The sequence below is a fragment of the Anser brachyrhynchus genome, assembly GCF_964034855.1.
Source record: "Anser brachyrhynchus genome assembly, chromosome: 20".
Classification (NCBI taxonomy): Eukaryota; Metazoa; Chordata; class Aves; order Anseriformes; family Anatidae; genus Anser; species Anser brachyrhynchus.
In genome coordinates, this window is record NC_137713.1 from 5,822,870 (window position 1) to 5,843,704 (window position 20,835).

Genomic DNA, 20,835 nt, shown 5'->3' on the forward strand with positions numbered 1-20,835 from the left:
CCCACGCTGTGCCCTGGGGACCTGGCGGCGCTCAGGCGGCAGCGCGGTGGCCGTGGTCTTGCCCCGTGCCTGGCGAAGAAGCGGAGAGTCCGGCATCACCGTGACGGGAGGAGGGAGCGCGGGGAAGGCGACTGCAATTTCTTGAGCTGGACCGTGGCCAGAGCGCTGGGACTAACACTCTTAATTGTGGGAAAGGCTTCATGAAAGAGATTTACTGTCCCAGAGTGGTCACATCTCCAGTTTTATGTTTCCTCCAAAAGCTGACAGCCCCGCAGCACGGCACTTCCTACCGGCGCTCAGCGGCACCGGCTCAGCCCCGGCCCGAGGAGCACAGCACCCTCGTTGGGCTGCCGGGGGCTCCCGGTGCCACCCTTGGTGGTCTCCCTGCCAGGTGCTGAGCTCGCTGCCTGCTCTGAGAGCCGGCCAAATGAAGTCTGCAGCTGATCCTCCCCTTTTTACCTGTGTTTTCTAGGTGCTTTTTCTTTTTCTAGTGGTTTTTAACCCTCCCCACCCCACTGCTCTGAAATAATTTACACTTAAAACCCCGTGTTTGTTCTCCGGGCCTCAGGCGTTTTGCTAGCGCCAGCTGGCACGGGGTTGGTGCCGTGCTTTAATCCTCCTGCCCTTCGTGCTTTAATCCTCCTGTCCTTCTCTCAGAGTCCTGAACCCTGTTACCTGTGCGCCGCTGGTGCTCATCTCGGCGGCGGCGGTGCCTGGGAGCCGGGCTCTGCTGGGGGCTTTCTCCCCGTCCCAGCTCTGGGACTTTGCTTGCACGGGCACCGGTTTGCAGTCGACATACAACCCTGCACGATTGTGGTTGCTGTACGAAAACCTTGAAAAGCTTCCTTGGCTTGTAGCGGCCCTGCCTGCAGGGTGAGAGGTGGGAACCCTGGTCGGCAGCGGGTGACGGAGCCGGCAGTGGGTGACAAAGCCAGCAGCGGGTGACATGAGCTGGCAGCGGGTGACATGCGAGCCAGCAAGGTGCTGCAGCCTGCACCGAGCAAGCAGCAGGGGTTGGCAGGAGGCCCTCGGGCAGCGCGGGTGCCTCCCGTCCCCCTGCACTGCAGCTCCGCTCCTCCCCGCAGCGCGTCCCAGCAGCTCCCCCGCATCTCGGGAGAGGATGCGAAGCGGGGGCAGAGAGGATTCGGAGGGCAGGGGCTGCCCGCGAGGCTCAAAAATCTCCCTTCTGGCCCGGCGTGGGCAGCCTGGCACGCCGGCGGTGCTCCGGGCCTCGCTAAACGCGACCCACGCCCAGCTCCAGGCAGCTCCCTCGAGCCAGCGCCCCGCCGCTCGCAGCAGCCTCAGAAGTGGTTTCTGGCTGGGTGTAGATGTGCCGAGGGGATTTGCTCTCACTCCGAGGCGGCTCTGTTTGGAGGAGCTGTGGTCGTGTGGCATCTCCTTGAGTAACAGCTTCAATTAAGCTCTCTTGACAAGCTGTTGTGTGACTGCTGAACTGATGGGAGGAGCCCCCTCCTCAGCTGCTGAGGTTACAGCTCCAGCAGGGAGGGAGATCAAACAGGCAGCTAATTACCCTCTTAACACTTAAATATATCCTCCTGGTTCAGGGGAAGGCCTCGGCTCCGAGCAGCAGCTTCTGTGCTGGTAGCCCTCGGCACCTCGGGGCACGACGTGGGCAGTGCGACCCGAGCCTCTTTGCCAGAGCTGCCCCAATAACCACGTTTTTTCCCCTGTACGTGGAGCAGTCGGGACCAAGGAAGGTGTGAGCGGAGGAGCTGCTCATCCTGTACTATGTGGCGGTGAAGGTGAAGCGGGGAGGGGTGTCTGAGCTCTCTCTCTGTCCCGCAGAGTGCCTCTCCGAGGACTGCCGCTCTGTCATCCAGGAACAGGCCACGGCCCTGGGGCTCTCCATGTTCTCCCTCCTGGTGAGGCGCTGCACCGACCTGCTGCGGGAGTGGGCGCAAGGTAAGGGGCTGTGGCAGGCCCTGAGGCAGCCTGGTGGGGTTTGGGACCTCGTTCCCTGCTTCTTGTACGCTCCTTCCTCTCTGCTGGGGCTCTGGGTTTCTCCCTCAGCATCCCAATCTCTGCCCTGCTTAGGGCTGGATTACCAGCAGGAAGACACACCGGGTGTGCAGGCAGAAACCTTTGGAAGAAAGGGACAGACACAGGGTATGCTTTCTGCCAGCTATAGGGAAATGCCCCAAACTGGGATCTCAGGATCTCAGGTGATCCCACACCTCTGTTACCATCACACTGACACCCTGCTGCCTTCAGTAAAAGACATTGCAGGCGTCCCAGCTCGCCCCCTAGGCCAGTCCACGCAGGGAGAACAGCTCTGTCTTCGCCCTCGCTGTTCCCTTGCACCTTCAGGGATGCTGGGATGTGTTGTTCATTCCCTGTTCCTATCTGTGATGGAGAGACTGCCTGAGTCTGGCTCCTGGCTGCAGCAAGCTGCCTCAGCTCTCACATCTTGTGTTTGCAGTCCAGCCACAGGAGGTGGAGCAGGAGGATGAGGAGGATGACATCAAGGTCTCTGCCTTGCCCCAGGACCTGAAGGAGCTGCTCCCCAGCGTGAAGGTCTGGTCGGACTGGATGCTTGGCCACCCGGACACCTGGAATCCTCCTCCCACCTCTCTGGAGCTCCCCAAACAGTACGTGCATCCTCTGCTCTGTCTCGTGGTGTCTGCTTCCCCCCTGAGCCCCTTGCGCCCCCTTTTCCCCTCGCTCACGCTTGCTTCCAGACGTGACACCGACACGAGCACGGCTCCCTCCCAGGAGAGGCTCGGTGTGCAGGGGTGCCTGGTGGGGGCTTGTCACCTTTGGTGACACAGTGACTCCCTCGGTGAGGACAGGCGTCCAGCTCTGGACGCTGAGAGTGTTGGGGGGCGAGGTGGCGATGAGGGGGTCTGGCAGGTGTCCTTTGCTTCTGGGTGCTAGGAGATGGCCGAGATTTTTACCTGGCGCTTAGGCTGCGTGCTCTGGTTGGGATACGTCCCCGTTAGGCGCCCTGCTAGCCCGTCCCCTGTGGGAAGAGGGGAGGCCGTTTGTAGCACGAGCGTTTTACTGCCTTTTTCCTGGCTGAAACAGGCAAACCTCGGTGAGGCTGGGCTGGCCTGGAGCAGCTTACCTGTCCCAGAGCTCCAAAACTCACCTCCCTTCTGCTTCAGAAACGGCTCGGCTCTACCCCCTGCCACACAAAAAAGAGTTAATTTTCTAAACTGGCCGATTCCAGCCCATTAGTCCATAATGCGGACTAGGCAATTTGCATATTTTTGGACAGAAAACCGAGCGAAGGGGCCAAGTATGGAGTATGCGAAACTGTGTCTGAGCATGCTCCGTAGCTGCTTTCCCGCAGGATTTTCCATCTGCCTCCGGTACTCCGGATCCAGAGCCTGAAATCACGTCTTATTGTTAATCCAAAGGAGCCAGAACCCAGGGTGATGGGAAGGCGCATTAAGAGTAATCCAGCAAAGTGGCTTAACCATTAATGGGTCCCCGCTCCGTGCGTCAGGTCCAGTCCTGCTCTCCGAGTTTATTGCCTCTACTCCAGTTCTTTTTCATTTGGCTGAGGAAATGGAAATCTCACACAGGAAGTTCTGGGCCTCATTTTGTGGAGATGGAGTCTGTTTTCTGTTTGTCGGCTGCTCGGTGTGGGACCGCTGCCTGCTCATGTGAACTGCTGCCCATCTTTGGGCAGGAACTCAAACTGGGATCCGTCACGTGCGCCTCTCGGCACCAATCCCCCCCTTCCCCTCGCGCTGCCTGCGCAGGGAGCCGCCGAGCCCTTGGCGACGGGCAGCCTCGAGATGGAATTTCTGATCGGGCTCGCGCAGCCAGCGCTCGGCGCCTTCCAGGGACCGGCTGCCTCCCCCCCCCGCCGCGGGCTGCGGGCGAGGGCCTCGGCGGTGGGGCGCGAGGCTGCGTCCCCCCGGGCTGCTGGAGCAGGTGCAGGCTCCCGCTCGCCCGTCGAGGCGGGAGGAGGCTTCGGGCACGGCCTCCCCCGCGGCGCGTCGACGTGGGGAGCGGTGGGCATGGGCTGGGGGCTCTGCTCCGCAAGGTGCTGGCTTGCCCAGGGTCTTTGTATCGTCGCGGAGGCCCAGCTGCTCCCGCATCTTGCGTGTAGGGTGGCTGAGCAGCCCCTCCGGTCCCTTACTTTTAGGGCAGGGCAGCCTTCCAGGGGTTGGCTCCCAGCTCCTTGCACCCTGGCCCTTGGGCTTACCAGCAGCGTGCCCTGCCCATGGCGAGGAGACCTGCTGCTCTTTCACCCAGGCCTTTTGTGCTGGCCCAGCGTTGTGTTCCCAGGTGCTGGGGGGCTGGGACAGCAGGACAGCAGTAGCTGAGCTTCCCTGGAGGTGCAGGTGGTGGGGAACAGCAGGGAACCAGCCCTTGGGTGTGACCTGGGGCTTGCTGTGCTTTCCCTGGAGGTAGGAAAGGAGCAGGGGAGCACTCAGTATTTCGGGTCTCTCTTGCCACACGCCTGCTGCCTGGCCTGGGGCCGCTCAGTAACCAGGTGGAGCCGCCAAGCTGAAGGGTTCAGATAGGAACAGCTTCAGAAAGTTCAGAAGTAAAACGGAGGGCAGAGCAGCAGGCCTGCTGGAGGAAGCCAAGGCTCGTGGGCAGGGCGAGCACGCAAGGAGCAAGCACAGAAGCCAAGCTGCAGAGCTGTGAGTAAGGGGCCTGTGTTACTGTACACGTGTTCCTGCCTCCCAGGAGGGGGCTGCGCCACCCAGGTCCGTTCCTGCACCAGTGCCAAGGGAGAAGCTGGTGGGAGGCACTGAAACCTCCCAGAGCTCTGCTGCCGCAGCTTTCGGTGCCCCTCAGGGTGACGTGGGCGCAGAAAAGGGACAGTTTAAAAAAAAAAAAGCACCACTTAAGCACAGAAGCACCCTGCAAGGATGCCACGAATGTGCTAAAGCTTCTGGAAAAAAACAGGCCCCGTACCCACCTGGCAGCCCACCAGGAGCAAAAGGCCTGGCCCAGAGCTTGCATCAAAGTGCAGCTCGTCCGGGGCCAGCGGCGCTGCCAGAATGACGGCCTGGGCTCGGGGCCAGCGGGGCAGCTTGTCAAGCCTCCGCCAGGGCCCGGGCTGCTGGGGCTCAACATCCCGAGGCCTCCGCTCGTGCTGCGCTCGCCATGTTCGTGATCGCCGGTTCTCGGTAAGCGGGAGAGCTGGGGGACTTTGAGAACGCCTAAACTCAGCCCAGCTGTGGCAGTTGGTTTATTGCTTTCAGCTGGTACTTGAACCCGGGTCCTGGTCTTGGAGTCTTTCCCAGGTTTAATCCCCGGAGCTTTCTCTGCAGCTGTATGACACTGCGCTGACCCCGAATGAGGATAGGAAAATAGAAACGGTGCCAAGCCAGAGTCTCTTTTTCATTTGGAGTCTGGCTGTCTGCCCATGACCAGGGTTACATAATGGGAAACATAGCTGGGGCTCTGGAGAGCCCGCGTTTCACCACGCTGCCCAGACCTTCGCATTCTGATGCTATATATCTTCCTAATTGTAGCTCGGATGCATTTATCACACTGCTGGATTTGAGTCCTTACAATAAAAAAAAAAAAAGGCGCACCGAATTCCTCCGTTCGCTGCTTTCCCCGTTGGACAGAGACGGAGGGGAAGGTGCGAGGGGTGAGCGCCGCCGGAACGTGGTGCTGAGCCACGTGGGAGTGGGCTTTGCGAGGCAGGAAAGGGTGCTCGGGGAGGCTTTGTTTTGGGGTCCTTGCCTTGGCAGGGAGGTGGGAGTGGGCCCAGCGCCGGGCAGGCATCCCCTCCCGAGCTGGGAGAAGCTGCACCTCTCCCCAACCCGCTCTCCCTGCCCCGGCACGTGGATCCTGCTCTCGGCCCCACCCGGATAATGGCTGGGGCTCAGGGGATGCCCTGGGAAATGGGGAAATGGGTTTAGGCTACAAGGCCACGGAGAGGTCTTGGGCTACTGAGTGCGGTTGGGAGGCAGAGTGCTTCCTTCCTCCTCTGCCTCTTTCGGAGAGGAGAGGCTCGGCGGGTTTTCCGTGGTGCTCTTCTCTCTGGGTTTTCAGGATCAGGAGCTAAACCCGAGCGTGGACATCTCTGCCTCGGAGCAGCAGGGCCCTGTGTTTTGGGGTTGTTTGTCTGGAGCAGGCTGCTTGCAGGTCTCCCAGCTCCTCTGGCTGCACGCAGCTGTCGGTTCAGTGTCTTAAAAAGCGTTTCCCTTGGAGCACGCTTACACAGCAAGCATCGCACCGGGGTCCGAACAGGAGCCGTTGGTGCAGCAGTGCATCAGCGTGCATCTTGCAGACCTGCTGGCCCCGTGCGTGCCGTGCAGGGGTGGGAGGTGAAATAAAGGAGTCTGGAGGAGCGGGGAGCAGTGCGTTTCCTAAGGCACAGAGATGAGCAGCAGCCGGGGTGAAAAGTGAGCCTCCAAGGAGGCTGCTGTGAATCCCTGTCCTCTTGAGACGTGCGGCTGAGGAGCTGAGACAGGCAAAGGCTGGGCACCAAAGAGCAGAGCTGCTCCTGGCTCTGTTTTGTTGCTGTAGTGAACCTGTTGGAACTAAACGAAAGGCAGGAATCGATGGGGAAGCCAGTGGCTCGGCAGATAACCTGCCACGAGGCCGGCCCCGGAGAATCCGCACTCCTTCCACGCTGGAGCGAAGGGCCTCTCGGTTTGTGGAGCCTGTCTGCAAGCATTTAAAAATGGTTAATTTAAACCGAGTACGAAATTAAATCCAAAAGCTCGGAGCACATTCTAGAGCTTACCTTCCCGGAGAGATCTGCCAGATCTCTCTCATCACATCGGTCTTGTGCAAAAGTGTCACCGAGATGGCAGCTCCCACTGGGGGAGATGGACAGAGCTGGAGGCGGGGGTGCCAAGAGCTTGCTGGAGTTTGCGGGAGACGAAATGGAAAATCCCTTTCGCAGACTTGAGCCTTGTTAGTAATGCTGGCCACCAGAGTTTCCCTATCAAGACATCAAAGCAAGGATTCGGAGGTGTCTCGGTAGTGTAAACCTGGCCGAGAACGAAGGTGAAGTCGAGTGAAGTAGGAGCCAAAAGGCTCCTCGGAGAAGGGCTCTGCCTTGAAGCAGAGGCTGGCTGGGGGGAGGCGGCGTGCCTGAGGGCGAGGAGAGAGTCCCTGCGGCTCTGCGGGCAGCTTCCTGGGGCAGGGATGGGTTTGTGGGGCACCCGAGTGACCAAAGGGACCGCGTGTAGGGCAGAGAGGGGCGAAATCATTGGCACCGTGGGGCAGAGGGGCTCAGACCCTGCCCCATCTCCACCCACAAAAGCTGTCCCCGCATCCAAGTGCGGGGCACGGGTGGTGACCGCTTTTGGGACGAGCTCCCGCCCCGAACCCCCTTTTGTCCTTCCCAGCGGAGCTGCTTTTCCTCCGGCTTCCCCTGGGCCGGGCCAGAGGGGTGGGAAAGAGGAAACCTGGGAGCGGGACGCAGAGCACCGTGCACGGCGCTGGGGCTGGCTCCTCGCGGAGCGCCGGGAGCGCGCCAGCCCAAGTCGTTTGCCATCTGCGCGGCAGCGTGGCTCTCGGCGGCTCGGGAACACAATGCAGGGCTTCTTTCGCTCCGCTCTTTCCGGGTTTGTTCTGCAGCTGTGGAGTTTTGAATGTTAGTGTTTAAACAAGCTGGTATTACACAGGAAATGGCCACCTCCACAGGCCCCCGCAGGCTTGTAACATGGGGTCATTGTACTTGATATTAATCACCAGGCGGCCCGCTCCCCCAGCGAAGATGGTGGCTCGCGCGCGGGCTGCGCAGCACCAGCCCCGGCCACCAGGGATCCGGGCTCGCTCCGTGCCCCCGTGTGCATCTCCCCAGCGCCCTCCGCTCCTCCCCACCTCCGTGCGTGTCCCACAGCCCCAAATGCCCCCCGTTATCCCAGGCGGGAGCTGTCCCCACGCCGTGTCAGCGCGGCCACCCTGCGTCCCCTGCGCTCGGCCGCGCACTTGTGCGGCTCCCCTCGTCCTCGGGCTGCGTCCTGTCGGCCTGCAGCTGGGCTGCGCTCGCACTGACAGCTACATTAAACCTGGAATCCTGAGGCAATAAAAAAGAAATTAACTCTTATTTTTTTTTCCCCCTCCTGGTGGAATAAGCAAATGGAAATGTGTCCGCGGGGAAGCGAGCGAACCCCCCGTTCGGAGGAAAGACCTCGCGCTCACCCCCTTCTCGCTTCCTCGGTTAAAAGCTCTGGGAGCCCCGGCCGTGTACCTGGGAGCTGCGTGCCTGGGCTCGGTGTCAGAAATTCGGCACCTCCCTCCATGGAGGGACGCCGAGGCCGTGGCACCGCGCAGACGGAGCCCTTCCAGGCAGCTGGGCCTGCGGGGGTTCGGCTGGGTGACATAAGCCAGAAGTGCCTGGCCGTGGCCGCGGTGTCCTAGGAAGGGGCAGCAGGGAAAAGGCTCCTGGCCGGGCTGCCCGGGGCTGGGTGACCTGCAGCAGGAGCAGGAGACCCACCGGGAGCCCTCGCCGGTGGGTGGCAGCCAGGAGGTGGTCGTGGCGGTGCCGGGAGGTGCGCTGCGGAGGGGGAACCGCTCCAAAAGGGAAGGTAGAAAATTGTTGGACCCGCTCTCTCTGTTACTTCCAAATCATAGGAGAAAACCAGAGCAGAAAGGCCAACGCCTCCTGCGATGTTGGCTCTTTGAAGGCTCTGCGGGACGCTGCACGTGCCAGGGTGCTGCCCGGCCCCCGAGCGCTGCGGCCGAGCTGCTCGGGGCTGGCAGCAGCAGGAACTCGCTACCCGAGGAGCCGGCGCACGCAGCCTGCGGTTTGACTGAAGGAAGCCCAGGGTGGAAACCTAACACGTCCAGTGCAAATGACAGATGTGGCGAGGCACCGCGGGGCTGCAGGGAGCCGGGGATGAAGAGGATAAAGTGACAGGGACCGCTCTCACGCTCAGGGGGCTGGGGCCGCCCGAGGGGGCTGCGGGCTGGCAGCGGCAGCTCACGTGGCCGGTGCCGAGCCCCGTGGCAGGAGAGGGCTCCCTGAGCCTTACTTGTGCCGTTCCTTCACCCTGCCACCACCCCTGGCCCCGAAGCGTGCCCAGTTCTGGGTCCCTGCCCTGCCCCGCATCCTGCTGCCGCCCTCAGCCTCCCTCCCTCGCTGCTTCTCCCCATCCCTGCCTGCAGCCCCCGTTCCTTCAACTCATTCCTTTCCTTTCTCCTCCATCCCGGCCCCGTGCACCTGGCTCCCTTAGCCACCTGGGAGCATCCCCAGCACCGCTGCCCGTCCCCGGCGCCGCTCCTTCCTCCCCATCCCTCCCTCCCAGCGCTGCCCGAAGCCTCGGCGGCTCCTTCGGGGCCCCTTTGGCGCGATGTGACCGGGCTCAGGCTGCACGGCCCCGCTGCCAGCAGGGCGCCGAGGGACGGCTGAGCCTCCTTGCCCCTGCGCATCTCCCCTGGGCAGAGCTCGCCTTGGAGGTGGCCCAGAGCAGCCCTATCGCATCCGGTGCTTGTCTCTGCAGCCCGGGCCGGAGGATAAACTATCAGAGCTGTGGGGCAGTGGATCATTCCTCTTATTATTTTCTTCTTTTGCAGATAGGGGTCGTGGAAAGTTCAGTTCCTTTTAACCCTCGCAGCTCTGTTTATTTTCCAGCTGGTAGCACAAACGCAGCGTTTCCCATTACATCACAAAGGGCCTCGGACAGATCCCTCCGAAAAAAAAAAAAAAAGAAAAAAAGAAAAAAAAAAAACGTGTTGCAACTGTTTATTTTTTTCCATATTTAAACATTTCTGACAGCCAGACCTGGCTGAGCCAAGCGATGGAGCTTTGTGAATGAACCCAGCTCCCGGTGTCTGTGCGCAGAGGGCTTTGAAGGACCTCTTCTCCTCTGCAGCGTGCTGGCCGGGGCTGGCTTCGGGACGTGGGCGACTCTGCGTTACATGTGTGCTGATTACGTGCCGGGCTTTGATTAATGGCCGCTCGTTCTGCCTGGCTCCCAGGACGCTCTTGAAAACAAGATGTTTCATTTCAGTGCGCTTTCCTGGTACATTGATTCCCGTAAATAACCGAGCGCAGACTCTGTCCACCTGGAGCAGTTCAAAGAGCAGGGGGCCTCTCTCCAGCCCGCGGCTGCCTCGGGCCGCCCTGGTCACTGCTGCACCCCCGGGTGCTGCTGGCTGCTCCGCCGTGCTCCAGAGCCGTGGGGCAAAGGGGCAGCTCCTCGCGGACACCAGGAGCAGATCAGCCTGTTTCCTCTCTTCCCTGCTTTCTTTCCAGTTTATAGGCTAAAAAAACCCTACATAAGTGGTTTTAAAAGTAGGAGTGAGCGGTGTGGTAGGAGGCAGCCCGGCTGGCTGCAGTGCCCTGTGCTTGTTGCATGATTCTTCTGTGCTCGGGGCCATCCTGGGATGTGCTCGTTGTCTGTGTTACGGGCATGTGTGATGGGGATGTGCACAGGCATGGGGATGTGCCATGGGGATGTGCACAGACACGGGGCTGTGCCATGGGGATGTGCACAGACATGGGGTTGTGCCCTGGGGACGTGCACAGACCCGGGGATGTGTGATGGGGATGTGCACAGACACGGGGATGTGCCATGGGGATGTGCACAGACCCGGGGATGTGTGATGGGGATGTGCACAGACACGGGGATGTGCCGTGGGGATGTGCACAGACACGGGGATGTGCTCTGGGGATGTGCACAGACACGGGGCTGTGCCATGGGGATGTGCACAGACATGGGGATGTGTGATGGGGATGTGCACAGACACGGGGCTGTGCCATGGGGATGTGCACAGACATGGGGATGTGTGATGGGGATGTGCACAGAGCGCTCCAGGGCTGCCCGTGGCCTCGTGCTGGTGCCCCTCTCCCTGCACGTGGGTGCCACCGAGGCAGGTGAGGTGCTGGAGGCGGCTGTGCAGGTCACCCACCAGTGCCGAAGCCGTGGCCAGAAGTAAAACAGGGGCTAGCCCCACGAGACTGAGATTCAGCTAAAAAATGCCTGTGCTTCAGCGCGTGGCTGCGGCACACGATGGCAACAGGTAGAGCCGGGCGAAGGAGAGGGTGCCTGGGCTGGGCTGCAGCCCCCTGGGCGCTGCCTTCACCCCCGCAGCAGCGCAGGAAACAGGTCCTCTCTTCCCAGCCTGCCTGGAGATTGAGCAACGAGCAGCGTTTCTCCCATCTGGAACGAGCCGGGTTCCTGCCGGGGCTGGCAGGGGCTCCCCGCGGGTGCGCGTGCTGGCCCCGCGGCGGGCAGAGCCGGGCAGGGCGGCGGGCCGGGGCCGGATCCTGCCCGGAGCCGTTCCCCATCCGGGGAGCTGGGAGGCTCGGGGTCGGCTCCGGCTGGCTGGCGGTGAGGGTTAAAAGCCCTCCCGGGTTCGGTGCCAGTGCAGCTGTGTCCGGAGCCCTCCCCGCGGGGCACGTCGGCAGCGGCGCGGGGCGCGGGGTGGCGTGCGTTGCCTCATCTCACCTCTCTGGTATTCGCTGCAGCGTTGCAGGCAACTCCCAACGCATTCCAGCCCCGAATTGCTCACGTCTCTCCTCGTTCTCCCAGGGTCTCAGTAGATGTGTGGGCGACGCTGGCTGACTTCTGCAACGTACTGACCACGGTGAATCAGTCGGAGGTGCCCCTGTACAAGGACCCAGATGACGACCTTGCCCTGCTCAGCCTGGAAGAGGATCGGCTGCTCTCGGGCTTCGTTCCCCTGCTGGTCGCCCCCCAGGAGCCCTGCTACGTGGAGAGGACCTCGGACAAGGTCAGCAGTAGGCCAAACATCCCCCCTCGATTCCTCCAGACTTTTATTCTTGGGAAGTTTTCTGTGCAAACGGAACACGATTAAGTCATTGAGAAGGGTGTTAAGGGAAAATATCGACCTTTCAGCCGCTGACATCCAGCTCTGTGTCATGAAAACCCCTCTCGACTTCCTCTGGTGTGTGTGTGCTCGCTGGCATGTTGTATATACGATCATTTCCTCACTTGTTTAAATAGTGCAGCTTGTGTTGGCAGTGCTCTCGGTGCACTCCAAATGGTTTGCATCATGCTTAAAGCACCCTCCCCCTCCCCCCGGCCACAAAACTCTGCCTTAGGAAGGCAGCCAGGACTTTTTTCCTTCTCTAAAGAGGAGAGTGATAAATAGGTGACTAGAGAGAAGCAGACACCATGTGTTAACGTACAAAAGGCTTTTAGGAATATGAAGCATTCCCCACTGCCCCGCTCTCTATTTTCCTTTCTTTGCTCTAGGAGCCCATTCTAGCCTGAACTTTCCTTGGGCTGTTTGTTTTTAGAATAATGAAATCAGTTCCCTTGTTGATGTGGGGTTTTGGGTCTGCTCCCTGCCACCACCTGGCCAGAAGGGACCCGGGGGCTGCCTTCGGATAACGTGCCTGAACCTGATGGGGGGATGGAGGAGGCACAATGGCATTTGTTTTGCACGCCCTCGGAGGCACGGCAGGATGAGAGCGGCTCTCCACGGTTTCCTGCTCGGAGGCAGAACCGCAGCAGCACCAGTGGTGCTGAGCGGGGCAGGCGCTGCGCCAGGAGGAGAAGTGGAGCTGCGGGGACCGGGCTCCGCGGAGAGCCTGCGTGTGACGGGGGCAGCGGCGCCTTCCCCTGTGCCACTTCTTCTTGGCGTTTTCCTGAAATGACTGTGAGAAGTTGGGGACCTTTGTCACACGGGGACCCGGGAGGTGCGGATTTCTCTTTCGCTTCTCTGTCCGCCCTGCCCCTGCTCACAGCGCTGCCCGGGGCAGGGCAGGGGGGACCCAGTACAGCTGGAAGCTCTCCCAGTTCAGGGAAGCACTTTAGTCCAGGGAGTCTGTGCGTAAAAAAAGGATTTTCAAGGCTCTGTTTGAAGGGGTTAAAATAGACAAACGTGCCCCAGGCACGCACGTTTGCCAGGTGTGTGCTGCTGGCCGTGGAGGGGTTCTGCTGGGGACGGTCCCTTTCCCAGCTCCCCGCGCAGGGACCCCTTCCCCAGCACTGAGCCTGGTCTGGTGCCCCATAACGTGGTCCCGGTGCCCTGTAATGTGGGCTGGTGCCCCGTAATGTGGGCTGGTGCCCTAAACATGCCAGAGGGGGGCCGTTATTCCCTGCGGCCTGACTCCTCTAACCACACACCGGTTTATTCGGAGTGCCATCTACCTGCCCTGCCAGGCACTTGCGCTCACGTGCGAGAAAGAGGGGAAGCACCTTTGTCCTACAGCCGCACCTGGGCTGCAGAGCTGCTTTGTCACCCTCTTGGCTCGCTGTGACCCTAGTGCTGAACGCAGACGCCGTGCAGCAGCACCGCTGCGAGCTGCTGTCCGTGGCAGCGCAGCAGCAGCCACCCTGCAGGGTTATCGGGTGTGCTGGTGCCAGCTCAGCCCTGCCTTCCCTCCGCACATCCCAGAGAGAAGGAGCCAGGCTTGGATGTCCCGTCCGTGCCCCCCCTACGCTCTTTTTTTTTTTTTTTTCGCCTCCCCAGCGGGTCGTGTTTGGTTTGAACGTAGCTGACCTTGGAGCGGCGATCCCACCCAGCACGCCGGGGTGTCAGCTCCTGTTTGTGCGAGTCCTGGAGCCCCTCTGCGCGCTCGGTGCGTGGCGCTGTGTGCCGGTCGCTGCCTGAGCGCCACGCACATCACACCCGGGCGGAGAGGAGGCCACCAGCACCACCAGGACGTGCTGAGCAGAAGCGGCAGGTTCGGTGGGGGCCTTTCTCGGTCCAGTACTGACTGTTTTTACTGGGAATCCGGCTGGTGACCAGCAGCTGTGCGTAGTCACTCTGCAAAGGGGCATCAGAGGGGACGAAGGGGGAGCGGTGGGAGAGAGAACTCAGATGCTCGACTTCCAAGAAGGAACTGGAAGAGCTGGGGCGTTTTAGGCTAGAGGAAATTCGGGGAAAACGCAGGCAGCTTGCAGCTACAGAAAAAGCTGTCGTGGAGAGGAGGAGGAGAACAAGCTGTCCTCCAGCTCCATGCTGAAAAACGTAGGAAGGAATGGGCATAAATTGCAGCAAAATAGATTAAGATTAGGCTCGAGGAAAGGCTTCATACCTGAGGGTAGTTAAGCACTCGAAAGCGGGCTCCTTAGTGGTTCTGCAGAATCTCTTCAGCATTAAGAGACTTTTAAAAGCAGGCTGGGCGGCTCTCTTAGGTACAGCTTGGGTGGAGCGAACTGCCTTGGAAAAGGAGACAAAGTGACCTCTCCGGACCTCCCTGCCCCGTTCTGTGTGATTCAGTAATACCGCAGGAAGGGCCCGGAGTGGCAGCAGCTGGGTGATTACAGTCAGATGACGGCCGTGCTCCACAAATCTTCTCTTTCTGCCGTGTTAGCGAAGTGAATTATTTGCCAGTGCAGAAGTGGCGTGCTGTGGAAGGCAGCGCAGAACGAATCGGGAAGGTATGGCTGGGGCGTGAACCAGTACGCCTTTCACGGGTGACTGTGAGCAACATACACTTTTCCTACAAAGAAAACCCCAATTCAGCTCAACCAGAGGATCCTTAAGTGCAGTCCCTAGTCCCCCATTCCGCTCCCTGCTCTCCTTTCGGTGCGCAGAGCCCAACAAATCTGACTCCCCAGCAGAGGCACCTGTGCTGCTGGCGGCGGAGGGACGCTGTGTCCGTGCTGAGCACGGTGGCACGGGGCGAGCAGGCACTGCGGTGGCACAGCTCCGTCCGGCACACACCACATCCAGTCGTGTTGCAGGAACCTTCCCACTTGTGTGCTCCTTGTTGGCTGCTGGCTGACCGGGCTGCAAGAGGTGAGAACTGGCGTTTCTGTGCAGCAAGAGCTCTCTTTTCCATATTGATTTTTCCCTGCTGTTCAGCAAGTTATTCTTCTGCGCCCAGTCTCAGGCTTGGCTCAGTTTTCAACCCTATGTTCACGGCAGGTCTTTGCTGGAGGCACACAGACTATGCACTGCTCTTTGTACCACACCCTGTGAATTTCTCGTGAGCTGGGGGGAGGATTTCGGTACACCAGGGTGGCTCTGGGAAGCTCGCTGTGATGCCGTTCCTATCACTTGCATGGCTGAGAAGAGCCCGTCCACTCTCTGCAGCAAGGGTAATATCTCACCTTGCGTGCTGATGCTCCAAATGGTTACCCCGTGCTTTTAAACTATAGTTTCTTAATGGATTTTGGAAAAATTCAGGGGAAGGGAATCTGTTTAAAGGCAAAGCTGGAGTGCATTGGGCTTAAAATGGTGTTGGGTTATTGGCTCCACCAAGAGGATGGTTGTTTTGTGAGCTCTAAAGGACAAACACTGCGCTTCCCCCTTCTTTTTGTTTTCCGTGACCCATTTAGCAGATGGAGTGCAGAATTCAGCCAGAGTTTCTCAGCAAGTTTCTGAGCGTTTGGCCTGGCTCTTATTTTGAGTGAAAATGTTCTGACTCCGTTCGTTGCCATGAAGCTGTGTGTCAGGATTCCTGCTGGAGCCAGTGTGATGCTTCGAGCTTCCCATCGTCTCCTGCACTGTCATTGAAGCTGTAACCAACAAAAGCTGGCTCCGGGGTGAACATAACTTGGTGATGTTTTCCTGGGCGTATGTTGGGCAGATAGCCACTGCAGCTTGTGTGATGGAACACCACCGAACGTACCAGTCAACGGCAAACTATGCAGCCTGGTGCCTGGGCTGTCAGACCGTCTGCAGCCCTCGCAGCCGAAGGAAACGCTGCCAGGGATGGGAGCCCGGGGTAAAAGACCTCCGGCTCAGCCAGCGTCGGACCCGGGGTGAGAGCAGGGAGCGGCGGCGGGGCTGAGTGAGGCTGCAGGGAGAGGGAAGGTGACGACTGGGGGTTGACCAGGCGGTGCGTGGTGCTGCTGAAGGGGGCTCTTAATGGAAAACACTCGGGTTGCGTCGAGGTTAAAGCAAATCCTGGTGGTGGTGCATCTGAGATGCGCGGGGGTCTGTTTTTCTGCCCTAACTGGCACGTTCCTGGGGAGCTGGGGCACGTCCTGCTTTCCTCAGCTCTCCTGCTGGTGTCTCACGAGCATCCTGCCCCGTGGAGCTGGTGGCGAGGCTGGAAGAGGGCTGCAGAGCAGGGAGGTCCTCGTCCTTGTTGTCAGTGCTCCTTGTGTGCATCCCTGCAAGCTCCACCTGGGCTTGGCATCCCCACCTGAGACCTGCCCGGCCCACAGGCACCCCCGCACCCTGCAGGGCACGCACTGCCACGTGTGCCAGCCAGGGAGACACGGAGGAGAAAGTGTTAATGTCCCTTCCCACAATAAACCTCTCTGCATGGGGGGTCCTGAAATCCGAGCCTCTCTCTCCTCCCCCAGCCCTGACACACGTTAATAAAAGGTTTTTAAACGCCAATAAAAAGGCAGCAGCCCCAGCTCACCAGGTCCGGGGCCCAGGGTCCTTGGGAAGGCACTTCACAAATGTGTTTTTTGCATTTTCAGGCTTTTGGCTGGTGAATAAGATTGAGGAGAAATACTCCTTCCCCTGATAACAATACAGTGAGACGCAGGATCAGCAGTGTGTGGATTAAAACCAGACGGTGCATGATTAATACATATGCTTATAGGGCTAGTCACTGTGGTTCCCTCCTCTGAAACAGAAAGGCCCTTTTTTTTTTTTTTTCCCCCTCGTGTGCACGCTTGTGTGTGGAGTGGGCTGTCTCAGACACTCACCGCCCTGCTAGCCCGAGCCCTGCCTCGTCTCAGCGGGCAAACCAAAGCCCTGAGCCCTGGATTGGGAGGCTCTGAAAAAAAGCGGGCGGTATCGTGCTGTATCAGCCCTGGGCGCTGGGTCCTGGGCAGCTCCAGGGCGAGCCGGTCAGCTTTCCACGCGTGGTGTGGTTCTTGTTGCACGAGTTCTTGCCTCCTGCTCTTTGCACTACTCACCCGTCGGTGCAGATGGCCCCAAAGCCAAGCTTTCCTCTCCTCGGAAAACACAAATCTCTTTCCCCTGTTCCCTCCAGCCCAGGTGGATGGTCCACGTTTTGCCTTCGCTCCAGTTCCCCCACCGTTTGGTGAGCTAACAGCCTTTGAGTTAGCTGTTTAGGATCCTCTCCTAGTAGGCTTGGCCTAAAATTAGCCCTGTCTTGTTACTCACTTACTTATTTACAGTATTTCAGTCTTCTTAAGACTTTAAGATATCTCTTGGCAATGTGTAGTAACGTCTGAGGCTTCTTGGAAAGGGAGCCCCAGGTTTAAAAGTCCAGAGCGAGCAGCTATCGGGGCGGCTGGGCTCTGTCCTGCCTCTGAAAACCGGGAGGTTTGTCCTTTCCGAGGCTGAGCGCCTCCTGGGATGCCAGGGATGCAATGCATGTCAGAGTGGCTGCTCTGCGACGGTTTTTGGAGGGCTTTCTGCAAGGCAAGAGGAGAGGCAGCAAGACCAGGACTCGGAGCACAAACTCCTCATAAGCTGAGAGAAAACCCCAGCGAGCAAATGTGGCTGTTTGCTCGGCATCCTTTCCATATTCCCATTCCATAGCCTCCGAGCATCTCCCCTCCAGCTGGCAGGAGAACGCGCTCAGCCCATGAGAGCGACAGCTTCCAGCCCGGAGCTTGGTCCAGAGAGGAAAAGGGAAACCGTGAGCAGAGACCGGAGCCCCGAGCAGGAGAATCCGAGGAGGAGTCATCCTTGAACAGCTCCTTCCACTCCTGCCTGCCTCGGCTCCCAGGCGAGCAGCCCCGAGGCAGCACGGTCAGCGACATTCACACCGCGAGCGGTATCTGAGCTCCATCCCGGCCTCCGCTTTCCCTTGCGCGCGTGCTGCCTTTGGATTGTAAAGGGCAATTAGGCTAAATTAGGGGCCGCGTTGGAAGGGGTGATGGAGGAGAGGCCGGGTTCGGTGCCGCCAGGAATGTCACCTGCTTGAACTCCTCGTCCATCCCTGGCATTTCCTGGAGCCGCATCCTTGAGGATGCCGAGCAGCGTCCGTGTCACCGAGCCGGGGTGGCAGTGGAGGGTGTTTCGGTGCCTGTTGTGCTGGTGATTGGTTTTTTAAACGTGCCTTTATAGAAAAGTGCTGCCCCGGTGACTGCTGCTGCATCTGCAGGGCACGATCCGGTCACTTGGCGCTGGGGCTCGCTTGCTGATCGCTCTTTAAGCAGCAAGAGTTTTGAGCCTGTTTTTTAAAGCTGTCTTTCCCCAGCTGAAGGTGAAGGGAACGCGCTGCAAACAAGCGCGAGGACACTGAATACAGCCCTGGAGAAATGTGCAATGTGGAATAATAGTTCAGGCTCTTAAAGGGGGGGGGGGGGGGGTTAAAAAAAAAACAAAAAAACAACAAAAAACAAGGCTGCAATAAATCTAGCGAGTGGAATCTGAGGGAAATGATCCCATCTGGAAAACTCCAGCGCTGGTGCTGCTGAAGGCTTAGGGAGCGATGCAGATTGCAAAAAGCAAAGCCTGCAGTCTGAGGATGACAGGCCCCGTAATTGATGTCCATTGCAACTGGTACTCTGCCAGCTGATGCTGGCCCCGCTCCAGCGTGCTGTAATTTCGGGGCCAGGTGTGAAGCGGTTTTCTGTTCCGTCTTGTTCCCAAGCACCTACAGAAGCCTCACGCATCTCACTCGAGGGCTGCAGCCCTGTAGGAAACAGCTGTACAGGTAGAGGTGAAAGGAAATGTCGCAGCTGGGCTCGCAGTACTCCCCCGTGCCCTGCCTGGGGCTGCGGCTGGGGGGCCGCTCTCCCCCTGCCGGCTTCGGGGAGGTGGCCGCTGTCACCGGCACACCTGCCTGTCTGTCAGCGAGGTGCTTTGAACGCCGAGGAGCTCCTGGGGAGAACGGGCAGGTCAGAAAGCCCGAATTCAAAGAGAAAGCCCCACGGTGGCGTGCGGCGGCCCTGGGAGCGGGGAAGCCAGCGCCGGAGAGCCCCGGGTGCCAGCTGGCAGCAGGAGAGCCCCCAGAGCCCCCAGCTGCTGGCCGAGCATCTCTGCCTCTTCTCCCTCGGGCGACCACGGGGAACTGGCCGAGGGAACAGGAGCAGCTCTTGCAGAAAGCACCAGGCCTCGGTTTCGGGAGGCCGAGAACCCATCGAGCTGCCGCAGGAGCTGGTTTCAGTCGCTCTCGGACGCGTGCGTCGTTTCCGCTCTGAGGTTGTTTCGTTTCGGTTTCCACTAATCGAACGGTGCCGTAGGTTGGGCACCTTCTGCTGCTGCCCTGACCCCGTACGAGGACGTGTCCCAAGCCCCCTTGCTCTCGTTCTCCTTCCGTAAGGCAAATAGGTGCAGCGAGAGACCTGCGGGCGCGTTGGGGGTCCCGTGAGCCTTTCTCACGGTGCCCCGAAGCTGTAGCTGCCCAGCCTCGGTGTGTGGCTCCCACCTGCAGCCCGCAGCCTCTGCTCCTGGAGGCATCACGTTGGGTTTTGGCTGTGTTAAACCTGGTGCTTGCCAGGTGACCGAGCAGCCTGAGTATTCTGTGTCGGTGAATTGTGCCCTTCGAAGATGGGGAGAGCGGGAGCCAGTGGCTAATCTGCAGCTTTATCAGCAGAGTTTTTCTTTGTCCAGGTCACCGAGCCTATTGTTAAGCCCAAGCGAGCTTCCCCGTGGGCCCCGCCAGGACTGCCCTCGTGTTTACGCTGACATTTTAAGACCTCTGTTGACCAGATTTTAATCCGCTCTGTATCCTGTGCACTGCGGTCTCTGGGGCTTTTCGCCGCCTCTCGTCCCGGGCGTGGAGACTGCTCAGGCTGAGGACAACTGCTGCCTGCTGGGCACCGGGCTGGGGAAACGGGGCTGAAGACATTAAATGCCCGAGCTGAGCATTAACAGGTCCCGTAGCACACAAGGCGGGCAGGATGCCTACCGGTACGTCTGATCCAGCCCCCTCTGCAGACCCGGAGCCCTCCTGCTGTTTTGCCCCCCCCCCCCCCAGAGCCGTAGTGTGAGAACTGCAGTCTCACCACGAGGTGAGGAGCCACCTGCCGAGGGTGTTAAGACCCAGCTAGGCACGTTCTCTGAACGTCTCCGTTAGCGAGCGTGAGAGTGGCTTTGTGGTCTGGACAGGGCACAGAGGGAAGTACGAGGTGCTGCCTTCCAGGCAGCCCCGTCTCTCGCAGGGTGAGCGGGAAGGAAAGAACCGGCAGCTGCTGGAAACAACCTTTCCTGCCCCTGAGACGCCTTTTCTCTCGCCGGAGGGAGCCGGCAATACCTCGGCGTGTGGGGAAGCCACGGGGAGTTTGCCCAAGTGGCACACGGTGTTTCCATCCCTGCCTTTCCCCAGCCTGAGTCCCAGCCCTGCCTCTCCTCCGGGCTCCTCGTGCACGGGGCTTTTGAGCTCGGAGGGAGGCAGGCGGGCTGGGTGTGAGCCGTGCATGTGTACCAACATGTGTGCTTCCCCTGCCAGGGCCGCACAGCTTGGCTCCGGTGTCAGCAAAAGGCTTTTTCAAAGCGTTTTCTGGAAGCACGATGCGATCAGCAGTTCAAGGCACAGGCTGACAGAATAAATCAGGCTCGTCCCAGGGCTGGTTTCAGTCGGCGTTGGATCTTTCCGTGCGGATCAGATGACATTTGTTGTTGCACATCCTCGCTTTAGTCATCCTCAGGCCAGGTTTATGTAATGAGATGGAAAACTTCTTTGTGTTCGGCCCTTTTGTCCTAAGAGCTGCCTCCAGAAGTTCGGCGTGGGCTCTTGGGAAACGGGAAATGTCCTATTCAAGGAGCTCGCCGACCACGTGTTCCCGGAGCTGGCATCAGACGGAGGTGGCCGAGTGACGTGGGAAGAGAGGGTCAGGACACCGCGTCTGCTCGGCGGCACCTCCTGGCAGGAGCCGGCCCGCGAGGCCCCAGCTGGGCGCACGCCACGTGCAGCCTTCGGTTCCTTCGGGTGCTGAGGCAGGTTGGCCCCGCTTCGGGCACCCTGACGGCACGGAGCCTGCCACGGCTTGGCAGGACTTCGGGCTCAGACAACACGTGGCTACGGCCATAAAAGAGGTACTCACCGCGCCTGTAGTGCACTCAGAATGACATATTAGAGCTGAGACCTCTTGGAATTTGCTGATTAGTCTGTAAGCATATTGAAAGGCCTCA

At 59.7% G+C, this 20,835-nt stretch overlaps 2 protein-coding genes across 5 annotated transcripts in view; one reads left to right on the forward strand and one right to left on the reverse strand.

Annotated features, from left to right (window-relative positions):
• The window catches only part of SMG6 (SMG6 nonsense mediated mRNA decay factor), a 109,332-nt gene that overhangs the window by 50,108 nt on the left and 38,389 nt on the right, over positions 1-20,835 (forward strand). For all 4 annotated transcript variants that reach the window (XM_080562808.1, XM_080562805.1, XM_080562806.1 and 1 more), the window contains 3 exons: positions 1,807-1,923; positions 2,441-2,609; positions 11,433-11,634. In XM_080562808.1, coding sequence (XP_080418934.1) covers positions 1,807-1,923; positions 2,441-2,609; positions 11,433-11,634 — 488 coding nt within the window. The remainder of the gene's footprint in view (positions 1-1,806; positions 1,924-2,440; positions 2,610-11,432; positions 11,635-20,835) is intronic.
• LOC308180743 (uncharacterized protein) lies at positions 5,144-20,013 on the reverse strand (the record flags this gene model as incomplete). Its single annotated transcript, XM_080562864.1, has 3 exons — positions 5,144-9,882; positions 16,196-19,304; positions 19,958-20,013. 2 exons carry the CDS (start codon positions 20,011-20,013, stop codon positions 18,356-18,358), a joined length of 1,005 nt encoding a protein of 334 aa, XP_080418990.1. The 3' UTR covers positions 5,144-9,882; positions 16,196-18,355.